General features: G+C 38.9%; 1 protein-coding gene across 7 annotated transcripts in view; it reads left to right on the top strand.

The window, feature by feature from the left end:
- GRIP1 (glutamate receptor interacting protein 1) overlaps positions 1-16838 on the top strand; it is a 472389-nt gene that overhangs the window by 407628 nt on the left and 47923 nt on the right. For 5 of the 7 annotated variants that reach the window (XM_075856910.1, XM_075856912.1, XM_075856908.1 and 2 more), the window contains 4 exons: positions 4115-4262; positions 5023-5192; positions 7558-7716; positions 10774-10926. In XM_075856910.1, coding sequence (XP_075713025.1) covers positions 4115-4262; positions 5023-5192; positions 7558-7716; positions 10774-10926 — 630 coding nt within the window. The remainder of the gene's footprint in view (positions 1-4114; positions 4263-5022; positions 5193-7557; positions 7717-10773; positions 10927-16838) is intronic. The other 2 variants (XM_075856913.1, XM_075856911.1) reach the window with 1 other exon arrangement.

The raw sequence follows: 16838 nt of genomic DNA, 5'->3' as shown, positions 1-16838 counted from the left end.
CTGCAGTAACGTTATAGTGTGTTTATGTGGCTGCACATAGCGATATAGCTCTGTCGCTGTGTGCTGTATAAATTAATGGAGAAAAGTGTATGACGCTGATTGGCCAGCGTCATACACTTCTCTCCACAACGCCCACTTGGCCATATATACTGCATTCCAAATTATTATGCAAATGTTATTTTTCGCTGATTTTCCTAAATAGTCGATGCAAATGACAGTCAGCATAATCTTCAAGCCATCAACCGTTGGAGTATAATGCGAATTTTATTGAACAAATCTCTTAATGATAAGATTTTTTTTTAGAAGTAAAAAACTCAAAATGCACTGTTTCAAATTATTATGCACAACAGAGATCAAAACATTTTAAAGGTTGTAAAGAGAACTAAAATGGTAATTTGTTGAATTTGCAGCATCACTAGGTAATATTTACAGAAATCAAAAGCTCTTTCAATCAAAAAAAACTTAGCAAGCCAAGTTACATGTTAACATAGGACCCCTTCTTTGATATCACCTTCACAATTCTTGCATCCATTGAATTTGTGAGTATTTGGACAGTTTCTGCTTGAATATCTTTGCAGGATGTCAGAAAAGCCTCCCAGAGCTTCTGTTTTGATGTGAATTGCCTCCCACCCTCATAGATATTTTGCTTGAGGATGCTCCAAAGGTCCTCAATAGGGTTGAGGTCAGGGGAACATGGGGGCCACACCATGAGTTTCTCTCCTTTTATGCCCATAGCAGCCAATGACACAGAGGTATTCTTTGCAGCATGAGATGGTGCATTGTCATGCATGAAGATAATTTTGCTACGGAAGGCACGGTTCTTCTTTTTGTACCACGGAAGAAAGTGGTTAGTCATAAACTCTACGTACTTTGCAGAGGTCATTTTCACACCGTCAGGGACCCTAAAGGGGCCTACCAGCTCTCTCCCCGTGATTCCTGCCCAAAACATGACTCTGCCACCTCCTTGCTAATGTCGCAGCCTTGTTGGGACATGGTGGCCATTCATCAACCATCCACTACTCCATCCATCTGGACCATCCAGGGTTGCACGGCACTCATCAGTAAACGACACGGTTTGAAACTTAGTCTTTATGTATTTCTGAGCCCACTGCAACCGTTTCTGCTTGTGAGCATTGTTTAGGGGTGGCCGAATAATAGCTTTATGCACACTTGCAAACCTCTGGAGGATCCTACACCTTGAGGTTCGCGGGACTCCAGAGGCACCAGCGGCTTCAAATACCTGTTTGCTGCTTTGCAATGGCATTAGCATAAACCTAATATAGGTCATAACTCCGTCAAAAATGATTGTTTTTCTAAATAAAAAACACTGCTGTAATTTACATTACAGCGCCGATCACATCATGTACAATATAGGCCACTTATAATGTGGTGACAGAGCCTCTTTAAAGTAAAGTTCCAACTGACTCCATAGTCAACAAATGTAAAATCTAGAATTATATTGTCATTATTTTTGTGTTATCTGATTTTCAGTTTGTTTTTACTCAAAAAATCTTCTGTTGCTATCTGGAAACAGTCAGCGAGCTGCTGTTGATGCATCTTTTTTTACTTTGTTCCTCTGTTTCGTGTTCTGAGTGCATAATAGGGTACTTCTGTGAGTGGACTGTAGTCTGATTATTTCTTTAACACCTAAAGCTCAGTTCACCTCTCGTTTTTCAGGCACATCGAAGGTATACGCTGGAGTATTCCCTGACATATGCCTCCGACATATTCCACTGTATACAGCACAACATAGTTTTGTTTTTTTTACTGTCCCCCACTTCATAAAAAGTGTGGCAGACCACGCTTTTCTATGTAGTTAAAAAAAGGATTGCCTATACATACCGGCCTAGCGTTTGCCAAAAATACACCTTGCGCTGGGTGCTTGGGGGGCTATGGGCACTTTGGAGTATATGTCAGGCAATATGTGTACTTCAGATGTGGCTGAAAAATGAGATGTGAACTGTGCCTTAATTTCCCTTCAGCTGTGGTCATTACTTTATGAATGGCTAATACAAGTAATGTATATTCGGTAATCGGACTGCTTGCATAGTGATAAATTAATGAGCTTTGCTTCAGCATAAATTAATGTCTACAAGCCATAATTAAAGAGCGTGTCTGCCTACACACTTTCCAATAAATGATAACAGTTTCACACTCTGTAGGGACAAAACCCCATTGACCAGGGGAATGGAAACGCCCAGTTGTGAGTTTATGCATACATTATTCATACATTTCCAGGGGGAATAACAAGAGTGGCACAACGCAGAGTTCTAATATAAGATGATCCAGGATTGTTATTTTATGCAGAATAAAAGTATTTACTAAAACGGACATGTCAGGAGAGCTGCCGTGAATATCTTCTACTACTATGTCCGGAGAGAGCAATAATTAGTACAGCATATTGTAAATACCATGAATTTAGCTTCAGGCAAGATTCACACGAATGTGGGGAAACTCGAACGTTAAAAACGGCAGTTTTTCACATCCGAGTTGCATCCATGCGAGTCCCGTTTTCATAGATCTCCATAGTATGAGTCACTTCATCCGTGAAAACAAAACAAAATATGACATGTGCTATTTTTCCGATGATACAACGGCCGTGTGCACGGCCCCATTGAAACACATTCGTCCGTGTGACGGCCGTTGTTTTAACGCACGTATTCTACATTCGTGTGAACAAGCCCTTATAGGGAGCCTGAATTATACGAAGTGCTAACACTTGTAAAAGAAGGCTTTCTAATACATTTAAAGGGAACCTGTCACCAGCATTTCACCTATTGAACTTTACTAATCCCTCACTGGCCGCTGCTATCAAAAGTTCATTGCCGTTATCCCCTCTCCTAAACTCCTCTTCCGACTGTAAATAATGGTCTGCAAACATTTTGCGCCTTTTATCGTAATAATCCGGTGTCCCTTTGTGCGCATACACCAGAAGAGGACATCAATGCACAAGCGTGGGATACTGTGTGCTGGGGGAAGGCGAGGAGCTGTCAATGAAAAGTAGGGAGGCTGTGAAAACTCGGAAAGACTTGAGGAATGAAGATTTGACTATTTCAAACGAAGATTTGACTCTTTTCAAATGAAGATCTGACTCTTTTCAAATGAAGATCTGACTCTTTTCTGCTCATTAGCATACGGTGTGGGAACACTAAAAAGCTAAATACTAAAGCTACAGAGCCGACTAAGAAGATAATTATAGGTTATATAGAAATGATTTTTCACCCACTTCCACCAGGTATTGCTGGATTAATAGGTGAAATGCTGGTGACAGGTTCCCTTTAATTATGGAATTCCTTAACACAATTTTACAGTTGCTCCAAACCAAAGCTTCACGTTAACTTTTACTTTTGTTGTTCCTATATTTACTACCCTTTATACCTCGCTGCCTACAATCTGTTGCCTGCAAACTAATATTTTTATGTTTATATTTTTCTGTTTATGCTTAATAGTGTGTGTGCCCATAGAAATTAAGCAAATTGTTCATCTGTCATAATAGTTTCATCTAATTTCATTTTAAAAGGAACATGTGTTGTACCATATTTATAATGGCACTACTAATTGTATATTTTTTCTCATTACATTTTAGATGTACTCAACTCCACTTTCCACAGCAAAAACACTTTTTCTTCTTAGCTACAGTGTTGCAATTAAACATTTCATAGTGTCTGTGTATGTGATTTGCTGGTTAATGACTGAATATTTTGTTGAAAATGTCATAAACTGATATCTGTATGAGGCTAGGTTCATACAGTGCAGTTTTTGGTGCATTCTTTTTTTTTTTATTCATAAACAAGAAGATGATCAACCAAAAAGGATCCACTTCTCGCATTGGTTGAAAAACTGGTGCATTTTTTTTCTTTTTTACAAACTGTTCTAGGTGAACCTGGCTTTACTCCTACCATCGGAGTTTAATTTTAGTAAATGGTACATGATTACATAAGCGGAGAACAGAGGAGGTAGTAAACTTTAGTTCAGCTGCGGTAAAATTGTAATAATAACAATACTAAAGTCCTTCGAATGCAATACCAGTACCATTCCTCAAGGCTTTTTTGCAATTCCGGATAATATTTGTATGAAAAGTAATGCTTTGGCTTTCTTCCCCTGTCATATATAGATTCGGTGTCTACGGCATCTGGTCCACTTTTAGTTGAAGTTGCCAAAACTCCAGGCTCCAACCTCGGAGTAGCACTAACTACCTCGATGTACTGCAACAAACAGGTCATTGTTATTGACAAAATCAAATCTGCAAGTATAGCTGACAGGTAAGAACTCCTAAAAAGATTTTAATTCAAAGCATACCCATTGTTTCTTTTTTCCTTATAAATAGTGAATGAAGAGATGTAAACATATCTTATTTTATTTTTTTTAAGTATATTTTTTCCATTATCAGATGCATCCTTATACCTTGTTATTTTCTGTCTGTAACTATTCAGAATCTCTGCACTCACTGATAAGTTATGAGCCATGAAAGTTATTGGAACTTCTCACTGAAGGATCAAATTACACAGACAGAGAGACTGTGGGAGGTTGTCTGCACACATACATAGAAGATAACTCTACAGCAGTCCCTATTTATACGTTTCATACTATCTCACACTAGTGCGCGTGCGTGCGTGCGTGCGTGCTGAGGGGGTGGGATCCTCAGACAGGCTGTGACGCAGAATCAGTGCTTCTGAGTGTAGGACAACATCCTAACAGCTAGAAATAACTGACACTTAGAGATGGAGCCTGCAGAAAAACTGCTGAAAGTACACACATGATGATAGGTACGCTTTATAGAATTTGATTTCAAAGTTGTTTTTTAATTTCTTCACTAAAAACACCCTTAAATACTAATTTAACCAGATCAAATTTACATTTGTGCTATTGAATACTGTTGCAGAAGACATGTAATAAAATATGTCACCATCAGCTGTAATTCATATTTTGCATCATATGTAACATATTTATGGAGATTGGATTGTTTACATGGAGCTCACATTGTTTTCAATGCATGTACATTCCTTCGGTATTTTTATTCAGGTGTGGTGCACTTCATATTGGGGACCACATCTTGTCTGTAGATGGAACGAGTATGGAATATTGCACATTAGCAGAAGCCACACAGCTCCTAGCAAGCACCTCTGAAAATGTGAAACTAGAGATTCTTCCATACCATCAGACCCGGTTAGCACTAAAGGGGCCTGATCACGGTAAGATAATCAATAATGTTGTGACCTTTATCCAGTGTCCAGCAGTTATGTTATGCACAGTTTATCACTGCTGACTCATGCCTACAAGATATTTACTATGGAATGCTGCCATGCCATCATTGTCACTGTATACCTTGATTATGGTAATTTAAAATAATTTCTGGTCAAAGAAGTGTTTGATGGCAAAAGCATGCCAAAGTCCTTAAAGCAGAACTCCAGTCCATTGGGCTAGAGTTCTGTTTTAGAACAAGTTAACATGTGGAACATAGTTTTACATGGAAAAAAATCGAAAATGTATATACTTACCTAAGAAAGCCCCGGGTTTCCATGACCAGGCATTTCTCTTCTCCATGGCGCGGCACAATAGAGTGGGCAGGCAGGCATTGGTGAATGATGTCTCCAGTGTGTGTCTACGAGCTCCATAGAGGTGACTGCGCTGACATCTAATATTAAGCTCTAGCATAGTCTCTGGAAGACGTTTTCGATTACTACCCGCTATTGCCACTTCTGATGTAGTCATAGGGGTAAAATGTCAGGGCTATATACAAGGTACTCCGCCCCTGATATTTTATGAAGTGACCCTCTGACAGTAGGGTTGCTTTAAGCTGTCCATACACTAGAGATTTTACACCAAATGTCCATAAAGGCTGATTAAGGCCATTTGCTGCCAACTGATGGCGCCTTTTTGTGACCCGGAAGAGCATGACAGATGTTGACCAAAGGTAGATATCTGTAGAATAGGCGATCTGACGTGTTGTATTTTTTCGGTTCTTGTTGGGTGTGGTCATTGGCATATGTAGAAAGTGTTCATGATAAATGTCAGATTGGCTCCAGTGGGCATGCACCAATTGTTTGCTTCCCTTTTTTCGTGATCTCATAAACATTGTCTGCTTCTGCCCAGGTCAAAGATTGATCTGTAGATTGTCTGCAATGCATGTGATGTATGCAGTTGTTATTGAAAAAGGCAACCAATTTACACTATCTGTTAGTTGTTCATTGTTTGGCCAGGCTATCCCACTCCTGGCCATTGCATATATTACAGTTGTCCACATTGGTCACAGCTTTAAGTTACTATATGAATAGGTATTTTACAGGGGTTGTCCAGGCTGGGGGCTGTTTTTCATACTGATGACCTATCCACAGGATAGGTCATCAGTATATAATCGTGGGGGTCCGAAACATGGACACCACACTGATCAGCTGTTCCGGGTGCCAGAAGCTATGCAGTGGTAGGTGCCTGAAGCAGAAGGCTCCTGGTCACAGTATAGAGGCTGTGAGGCAGTACTGCAGCTCTGCTACTATGCAAGTAAATAGGAGAAGAGCTATAGTAACCCAGCACGGCCGCTATAAAGCGTATGGAACCTTCTACTTCTGGCACCGACCACTGCATAGCTTTCGGATCCCGGAGGCAGCCGGTACAGCAAAAAGGTATGGGGTCCAGGTGTTGGACACCCCACTGATCATATACTGATTACCTATCCTGTGGATAGGTCTCATAAGTATGAAAAACAGCCCCGAACCTGGACAACTCCTTTAGAAAAAATTATATTTTGAAGCCTTTCAAACATTTTAGTCTTAAATGTTTAGTCACTATTTTCCCTGCAAGCTGTGAATGCACTTTTTTTTTCTCTTTTGACCTGCTGGGATTCATAGCTTTCAAGCTGAGCAGCAAAATGGTTCTCTGAGATATAAAGACTGTGCATATGCAAACAAATTATATTAACATCCCAGACACATTGTATCGTAGCTTAGCATTAGTTTTCAATTTTCTCTTTCAAAAGATCTTACAGCTTTCATTAATAAATCTACTTATCTTCACTTTACATAGGAGTTATAAAATGGTAAATAAGTCTTAAATATTTTAGAACTCTGCAGATATATGCACGGTACATCTCTTTGCTATATCATACTAGGGACCAAAATCCCAGACTGTTCCCTTAGTATTGTAATAGCACTAGATACTAAAATCGTGTAGCATTTCTGCATCTAAATGATGGAGTCTAATAACAATGACTTGATGCCCTGATTTTGCCCAAATTACCAGCAATGTGCACAAAATAAAATAGCAATATAACTCTTGCTCCTGATTTGTAGGACTTGCTGGATTGCTGATATAAATAAATGTGTTGAATCTTTGCAACCATTTCCAGGAAATGGAAGACTTCTAGATTATTATTATTATTATTATTATTATTAATAACGTCCTTGTGTATTATTGCCTCAGTGTCAGCATCTAGATCATGTAGCTTTCAATTTCCTTGCTAATTGCTCTCACTTCCACTTTTATTCATTAAAACTCAGTTACCTCTCCCTCTTTTCTGGTTCTTTTTCGTTCTGATTTCCTGTCATCCCTTCATGCGGGCAGTAAAGGTTCAAAGGAGCAGCGAAAAGCCACTTCCGTGGGACAGCACAACCAACAGCCACCGCCGCCTCCTCACCAACCAACATTATAACACCTACCATCCTGACCATTGTAGGACGCCAGCTATGAAATGCCAGAAACCTCCTCCTCAAAAACTCCTTCGTAATGAGCCACCTTTACTTTCTGCCTCTTTATTTCTCCTTCTCTCTTCTACATGCTTTCTCATTTCAGGCATTACAGCATTGCTATTATTTCTCACTTCTCTATACTAATAGTAGACATGACATTTGTATGCTGGTGTTGGTATAGCCTCGGGTTGTGTTAATAGTATGAGATGTTAAAAAGTGTTTGATGGTGGATCCATTGTACCAACAATGACTGTATAACTTATTACCCAGGTCGCAGATCTGGAACAATTTCATATTAGGACTACAACCTGCCTGGTGGGAATCATTTGGTGTAGCTTTTATTCAGTATAGTATGTTTTTGATGAGCTGGCACGTGGCCAAATTTAAAACTAGAGTCATAGCAAATTTTGGGGCTCTTCTTTATCATATGAGCAGAACAGGATTACACAGACATACATACACACAAATATGCACTCGCAGATGTACACAGACATATACATGTGTGATATACACGTGCACAAGTAGACACAGAAACACAAAAAATACACACCAAGTGGCAGCACTATCATTATTCTGAAACTAGGTGGAATGGGTAAGAAGCACTGCCCTATTTATTAGACATTTATAATTTGAAGATCCTTTAGTATGAAAGTATGATATTTAGTCATTAGTTCTTGTCCTCTGTCTTTTTCTGCCCATGTCTGACTGTCAATGTTCAGGGGTGATTGGTTTCTACAAATACATTTTATTTTTTGTATAATGAAAAGTTAGACAATTTTCCAATACACTTTCTGGATCAATGCTTCATGGTTTTTAAGATCTCTGCTTGCTGTTATTCGCTGGGAACTTGTATTGCTTACTTTTAGTGGATACAAATCTGTCCTGGTCATTCGATGGTACACAGGTGCAGGACTCGGTACAGTTACAGTATGTGTATCAGTGCTTGCTATTTTTTGTAAACTAGTTTTATTAAACTTTTCAACGTGACATTATAGAAGGCAGAAGGTATACACTGGAAATTGCAGTACAAACCGTAAGCGCTGTGTTTTTTAACCAGTTGAGCACCTGTGTGATCATCACATAACCATGGACACACATCTCCTGCGAATAAACAAGGAAGGTATTTATTGAAAGTCAGCAAGAAGAGATCTTGAAAACTATGAAGAGTTGATACTGAAATTATATAAAAAAATTGTATAACTATTATACAAACTATAACATTTATGTGCAAAAACGGGAAAAAAATGTAACTGGTTCACCGTTTTGTTTTTTAAATGTTTTATGTAGCCCTCTTATTCATGAAGAATAAGGGGGCTTTCCAATAATAGCGGGAACACCCTTTCTGTACATTGCATAGAGGGAGAGGGACGGACCTGAGTGCCACTGTAATATTTACAGGTCAGCCGGTGCTATGGGAGGGACAGAGTTTTGTTTTTTTAAACAAGTTCTTGATAAATTCCCCTCTAGTCTTCATGAATAAGAGGGTTAAATAAATAGAAAAAAAACCCAGAGAACCCCTTTAAGTAGTTAAACTGAGGAGCATAGATGGCTTTGTATGTATGTCTATGGTTCTGAGCCCATGTATTACAATTCTGTTGCTTAGGCTTCTTTCACATTACCGTTAGTATACGTTTACCTTTCTTCCGTCAGAGGAAGAGTGGAACGAAACATTAAACGGAAAGCAACGGTTCCATTAGAATTACCATTGATTTCAATGGTAATTCTTGTGTTTCAGTTACTTTCCGTTTGTCTCCGTTCACTAGGTTTCCATTTTTTCACGGAAACAAAAGTTCTGCAGACTGCACTTTTTGCTTCCATGAAAAAAAATGGAAACCTAGCGAACGGAGCCAAACGGAAAGCAACTGATACAAAAGAATTACCATTGAAAGCAATGGTAATTGTAACAAAACCGTTGCTTTCCATTTAATCTTTCGATCCTCTCTTCCTCAGATAGAAGAGAGGTAAACGTATATTAACGGTAGTGTGAACTTAGCCTTACCGATGTTTTATTCTGATACATTAGATAAATTACTTTGTAGATATGAAGTGCAAAATGGTTGCAAGCATCATTTACCTATGTGGAAGATCAATTAGGAATATAAAAGCAAGTCAAATGAAAAGTGCTTAGTAAATTGCTGTAACCGTTACATTAGGGAGACTCCAAATGATTTATGATTGAGTACATCTCTTTATATTAATCAATATATCTAAAGTAGAAACATCTGGTTTTCTCTTCCTTTCAAGTAAAACGAATGAAAAACATATAAAATGACTAAATAATGTAATCTAATGACTGAATAATTCTTAACTGTAATGCAAAAATCCAATTGGATTTAAGGTACCCAGATGTTAATTTAGTATTCCTGCCCATATAATGGTCTTTTAACATAATGCACATTTATGGCATAACGACTTGATATGCCACAAGTGTCAGGCTCCCACCAATCCCTAAAATGTAATGCCCGGTCCCCTATTTCTGAAAGAGTTGGCCGTGTTTGGTCACATTCCATTGAGCCCTAAGGGGATATGGAAGCTACTGGGTAAACTGATGGGATTTTACATTGTTTTAAAGATTCTTATGTATTTTAATAGACATTTACCGCTGTCTTTTTACCTCAAGGTGAGCAGTGGCTATATGTTGTACAGAATAACCGCTCTTTAAAAATTATAAAGACCTCAGCCAGGGAGACATTGTGCCCCACATCGCAGTGTAGAATGCCTAATCTGATGCGCCCTTCTCCAGTATAGGAGAAAGACTTCCATCGACCTCTGCAAATGCAAGGAAACGAAATGCTGGTGGTTTACAGATTATGCGGACCACTAGGATTACAGGAGTATAGAAAGTGACTGGTAGAACTAGCACTGTTAGATGGCTGCGTAAGAACAAGTCCAGCCGCCAGCACAACTCTCATATAGGTTATTTATTAGTCTGAAGTTTTCTTGTTATGCTATTTGTAACGGAGAGATTGAGTATAATCTGTCATATGAGCAGATCCTTGTGATCGCAGACGCCACGTCAGTGGAGTAATACTACCACATCTAGGTGTGGTTTTGGAGTGCGGTATACTATGTGTACTCTTTCTTCCATCAGCATTGGTATCTTCGTCCTTCTCTCCTACCTCCATGAGTGCATACAGCCTGAGCTCACTTAATATGGGGACACTACCTCGCAGTCTGTACCCAACCAGTCCACGAGGAACGCTTATGAGAAGGAGAATGAAGAAGAAGGATTTCAAAAGTTCATGTAAGTTGCTTTACAATGCTTCCTTTATAATAGTATATCATAATCTTATTTCCATTGTAGTTCTTACATTTCAGTGAGTCTAACCATTGTGAAAACGTTGTACATCTTTCCCTGTGGTGACTTTAAGAGCAATCCCAGTCAGCCAATGACCAGACAAACCATGTCTGAGTCAGCTTAGAGAAGTGGTCATTGCTTTTCAGACATATCCTTAGAGTAGCTGTCACTCTTCTTCCTCCACTTCTTTTGGCTGGTCACATAAAATGTCCACGCCATAGGTGGAGACGATGAGGAAAGGAAAAATAGTTACTAAGGATTTCAAATAATTTTTACCCTGTTTATCCCTCTATGAAGTATTTTTATTTGGTCATTTCTGTACTCATTGTTATGATGCTAGTTGTAAAGCGGGGAAGTATATAGCAATAAGACGCTACTTAATGATGAATACATTCAATAAGAAGATTTTATACTGAACAGATTTTAGTTCTGATAAGATTTATCCCCAAACTACAGTGACGTAAAACTGTGGTTAATTTTCCGGCGCCATGCGACCCCACTTATTTCCTATGAAAATGACTATTGGAAAATTCTAAATGCAAAGCTTCTCTATTTGCATGAATATATTCTGAAGGTTTTTTACTAATACTTTTCAATTACATTCTAAGTTTCCAATGATGTTTGGATGTAGACAAAGAAATCCAATGATGTCCAAACAGAATACAAAAAAAACCCATGTTTTTTTATTCCTAGGCCTCTCAGTAGATTGCAACAATGGATTGACAGTCCGCAGTTGGCCGAGGGTTACAGCTATTCATATTGCTTGTGTATAAGTCTACTGGATGCACTGATCAGCTCAGACGAGAAGCCACTCTTGATCAATCCTGTTGTTTCAGTTGTTCTTACGAATATTTTATTAATGGGGAGAAGGATATTTGTACAATTACAACTACCACCCTCAAAAATTACTGAACATAGTTACTGTCCTAACAGGATAGCGTTAGGCTATGTTCACACTGAGTTTTATTAGGAGTTTTTTTTTACGCGGAAACCGCACCGCAAAACTTGTCAAGACCGGCCCTAAAATGCTTCCCATTGATTTCAAGATAGGGACATGCCCTATCTTAGGGTGTTTACGCCTCTGACCTCCCATTGACTTCAATGGGAGGCAGAGAAAGCGTATTTCGCGGCGGTTTATGCCCAATTCACTCAGTGGCGTGCAGGGAGAGGAAAATCTGCCTCAAACTTCCAAACTGAATTTTGAGGCAGAAATTCCGCCTGCAAAATGCTCTGTGTGAACATAGCTTTAAAATAGTCTCCTTTTAGGTATTTTCTTTAAAATAATCAAGGATGGTTGCTTGATAATTTGATCTAGACGTATCATGTGTTATTATGGTTTGTACACAGGAGTACTCCACAAACAACACATTTCCAGAGAGTAGAAAACAAATCTTGTAGAATAAAGCTCAGCAGCCTTGACCAAGGTAGACGTCCCTAGATTTATTTCGGGGTTTAGGGTCAGTTTATACGTTGCGTAAATACTGCGGGTTTTCCACAACGGGAAAATGCGCAGTATAATACAGTAGCAGAAAAGTGGATGACAGAGAACAAATCTCATCCACGCACTGCGTAAATACTGAGCGGAAAAAACTCTTCGAAATTGACCTGTGGTGCAGAATTTTATTCATTCTCTATGGCAGCGCCGGAAAAGGCCGAACACTGCACTCGGCACATCTCCGGCACACCCATAGAAAATGAATAGAGCGGCAGTGCGCATGAGCGACCTGCCAATTGGTTCAAACGAGGGGTTCAGGGTACTCGTTCTCGTAAACGGTGGGGATCCGAGGCCCCAGAAACTCTTTTGAAAGCGGATCTGTTTAAAATGTGGCCCTATGTACGACAACTTTTTAAATTATTTACATTTTTTTCTTAACCCGCATTCCAAAAGTCAACATAGCTGTATGAGGGCTTGTTTATGTACCATGTATTGTACTGGGAAACTAACTTCTTTGTGGGATGGAATCTGCTATTTTTTTTTAAAATGTTTGACTACTTTTAAAAATAAAAAATGACTTGTTAAAAAAAAAGTGTTTTGCGTCACCATATATAACTTTTTAACCCCTTAACGCACCATGACGTAACTGTACGTCATGGTGAGCAGTAAGTTCGCGCACCTTGACGTACAGTTACGTCAGTGCTTTGACAGTTAACCGCCGCGCGGCGCTACACCGCAGCGGCGGTTAACTGTGCAGGGTGTCAGCCCTGCTCTCCCCGTTGCCGATCAGCGGCCTGTCGCCGCTGATATCGGCAGTTAACCCCTTAATTGCGGCGCTCGATTTTGAACGCCACAATTAAGGTCTTTAGCGCCGATCGGCAGCCCCCATGTGAAATCACGGGGGCTGGCGATGGTACCCATGGCAACCGGACGCCAGACAATGGCTTCCGGGTTGCCATGTACAGAAGCCTATGAGGACCACCCCGAGGGTGGTCGTCGTAGGCTTCCTGTCAGTGTGACTGTCACGTCACAATGACAGTTGAAATGCATTACACTACGTGTGTAGTGTAATGTATTCCAGCAGCGATCAGAGCTGCAAGTCTAAGTGTCCTCTAGTGGGACAAGTGAAAAAAGTAAAAAAAAGAATAAAAATGTTTTAAAAAAAGTGTAAAAATAAAAGTTATAAGTGACATAAACAAGAACTGCTTTTTTTCCTATAATAAGTCTTTCATTATAGGAAAAAAAATGAACACGTAAAAAAAAAGTACACATATTTGGTATCACCGCGTTCGTAACGACCCCAACTATAAAACTATAATATTATTTTTCCCGCACGGTGAACGCCGCAAAAAAAATAAACGAAAAACAATGCCAAAATCACTATTTTTTGGTCACCACCCCTCACAAAATATGTAATAAAAAGTGATCAAAAAGTCGCATGTACGCCAAAATAGTACCGATACAAACTACAACCCGTCCCGCAAAAAACAAGCCCTTACACAGCTTTTTTGACTGAAAAATAAAAAAGTTATGGCTCTCAGAATATGGTGACACAGAAAATACATTATTTTCTAAATAAGTTATTTTATTGCTCAAACGCTGCAAAACATAAAAAAACGTATATACAAATGGTATCGCCGTAATCGTACCGACCCGCAGAATAAAGTATAATGGTCATTTATAGCCCAGGGTAAACGCCGTCAAAAATAAATAAAAATCATTGTCAGAATTGATGGTTTTTGGTCACCTGGCTTGCCGAAAAATTGAATAAAAAGTGATCAACAAAATCGCATGTACCCCAAAATGGTACCAATGAAAATTACAGATTGTCCCGCAACAAATAAGCCCTCACACGGCTCCGGTGGTGAAAAAATAAAAAAAGTTCCGGCTCCCAGATTATGGCGATGCAAAATGTGCAGAGTGTCCAAAAGTGGATAGGATCGGGCACCATTTATCAGTGCGACACCGGCCACATATCTGTGGATTATTATTTATTTACCCCATTATTATACCCTCTTATTATGCCCCTGATGTACTCTGCCCAGCCTACATGTGCCCCAACATTATAAACTGAAATACCAGCAAAACGCCAGAGCTACTACCAAGCAAAATATACGCTCCAAAATCCAAATGGCGTCCCTCCCTTCTGAGCCCTACAGCGTGCCCAAACAGCCGTTTATGTCCACCGATATGGCATCGTACCAAAAAATGGTACCAATAAAAACGACAGCTCGTCCCGCAAAAAATAAGCCCCCACACCGCTCTATTGACAGAAAAATAAAAAAGTAGTGGCTCTTGGAAAGCGGGGAGGAAAAACGAAAAAGCAAAACATGAATCAGTTCGTAAAGGGTTAATTACTTTCTAATGAAAAAACATTTATGACCACATGTGGGGTATTGCCGTACTCGGGAGAAATTGCTTTACAAACGTTGTGGTGCATTTTCTCGTTTATCCTTTGTGAAATTGAAAAAATTCAACAATTTAGTGGAAATAATGTTGATATTAATTTCACGGCCTAATTCTAATAAATTCTGCAAAAGACGTGTGGGGCCTAAATGCTCACTATACCCCTAGATAGATTCCTTAAGTGGTGTAGTTTCCCAAATGGGGTTACTTTTGGGGGGCTTCCACTGTTTCGGTCTCTCAGGGGCTTTGCAAATTCGACATGACACCCAAAAACATTCCAGCTAAATTTGAGCTCCAAAAGCCAAATAGCGCTCCTTCCGTTCTAAGCACCGGTGTGGGTCCAAACAGTAGTTTATTACCACATATGGGGTATTTACGTAATCAGGAGAAATTGTTTTACAAATGTTGGGGCGCTTTTTCTCCTTTATTCCTTGTAAAAATTAAAAATGGCTACCTTTTTTCAGAAAAAAAGTAGATTTTCATCTTCACATACTAATTCAAATAAATTTAGCAAAAATACTGTGGGTTCAAAATGCTAACTATACCCATAGATAAATTCCTTGAGGGGTATAGTTTCCAAAATGGGGTCACTATTGGGGGGTTTCCACGGTTTTATTCCCTCCAGTGCATTGCAAACGCGACACGGCACTGAAAACTATTCCAGCAAAATCAGAAATCCAAAATCCAAATGGTGCTCCTTCTCTTCTGAGGCCTGCTGTGGGTCCAAACAGCAATTTATTACCACATATGGGGTATTGCTATAATCGGAAGACATTGCTTTACATATGTTGGGGTGTTTTTTCTACTTTATTCCTTGTAAAAATTTAAAATTTCCTAATTTTTTCACAAAAAAAGTAGATTTTCACCTTCACATACTAATTCAAATAAATTTAGCAAAAAAACTGTGGGTTCAAAATGCTAACTATACCCATAGATAAATTCCTTGAGGGGTATAGTTTCCAAAATGGGGTCACTTTTGGGGTGTTTCCACTGTTTTGGCAGCACAAGGCCTCCTCACACCTGACATGGTACCTAAAATATATTCTAATAAAATAGAGGCCCAAAATCCACTAGGTGCTCCTTTGATTCTGAGGCCTGTGTTTCAGTCCATGACCGCGCTAGGGCCACATGTGGGGTATTTCTAAAAACTGCAGAATCTGGGCAATAAATATTGAGTTGCATTTCTTGGGTAAAACCTTCTGTGGTACAGAAAAAATGTATTACAAATGAATTTTTGAAGAAAAAAAATGAAATTTGTAAATTTCACCTCTACATTGCTTTTATTCCTGTGAAACGCCTAAAGGGCTAAAATACTTTGTGAATGCTGTTTTGAATACTTTGATGGGTGCAGTTTTCAAAATGGGGTGATTTATGGTGACTTTCTAATATATAAGGCCCTCAAAGCCATTTCAGAACTGAACAGGTCCCTGAAAAAATAGCCTTTTGAAATTTTCTTGAAAATATGAGAAATTGCTGCTAAAGTTCTAAGCGTTGTAACGTCCTAGAAAAATAAAAGAATGTTCAAAAAACGATGCAAACATAAAGTAGACATATGGGAAATATAAACTAGTATGTATTTTGTGTGGTATTACTATCTGTTTTACAAGTAAATACATTAAAATTTAGAAAAATGCTAATTTTTGCTAATTTTCTCTAAATCTTGGCATTTCTTACAAATAAATATTGAATTTAATGACAAAATTTTTTCAGTATCATAAAGTACAACATGTCATGAGAAAACAATCCCAGAATCGCTTGGATAGGTAAAAGCATTCTGGAGTTATTACCACATAAAGTGACACATGTCAGATTTGCAAAAATGGGGCTGGTCCTGAAGGCCAAAACAGGCTTAGACACTAAGGGGTTAATCAATTTGTTAGGGAGCTAAGGTGACCATAAAACAGCAATTCTGGTTGTTGTTTTTTTTACGGGGTATATAGCATGCAGGATAAAAATGTATTAATATATATTTTTTTTAACATTACTTTAGGGGAAAAACGTTAACTCTTTAAGCGAT

This window comes from Rhinoderma darwinii, chromosome 3, assembly GCF_050947455.1.
Source record: "Rhinoderma darwinii isolate aRhiDar2 chromosome 3, aRhiDar2.hap1, whole genome shotgun sequence".
Classification (NCBI taxonomy): Eukaryota; Metazoa; Chordata; class Amphibia; order Anura; family Rhinodermatidae; genus Rhinoderma; species Rhinoderma darwinii.
Note: the sequence above shows the minus strand (reverse complement) of the source record. Positions and strands in the feature narration are given on the sequence as shown.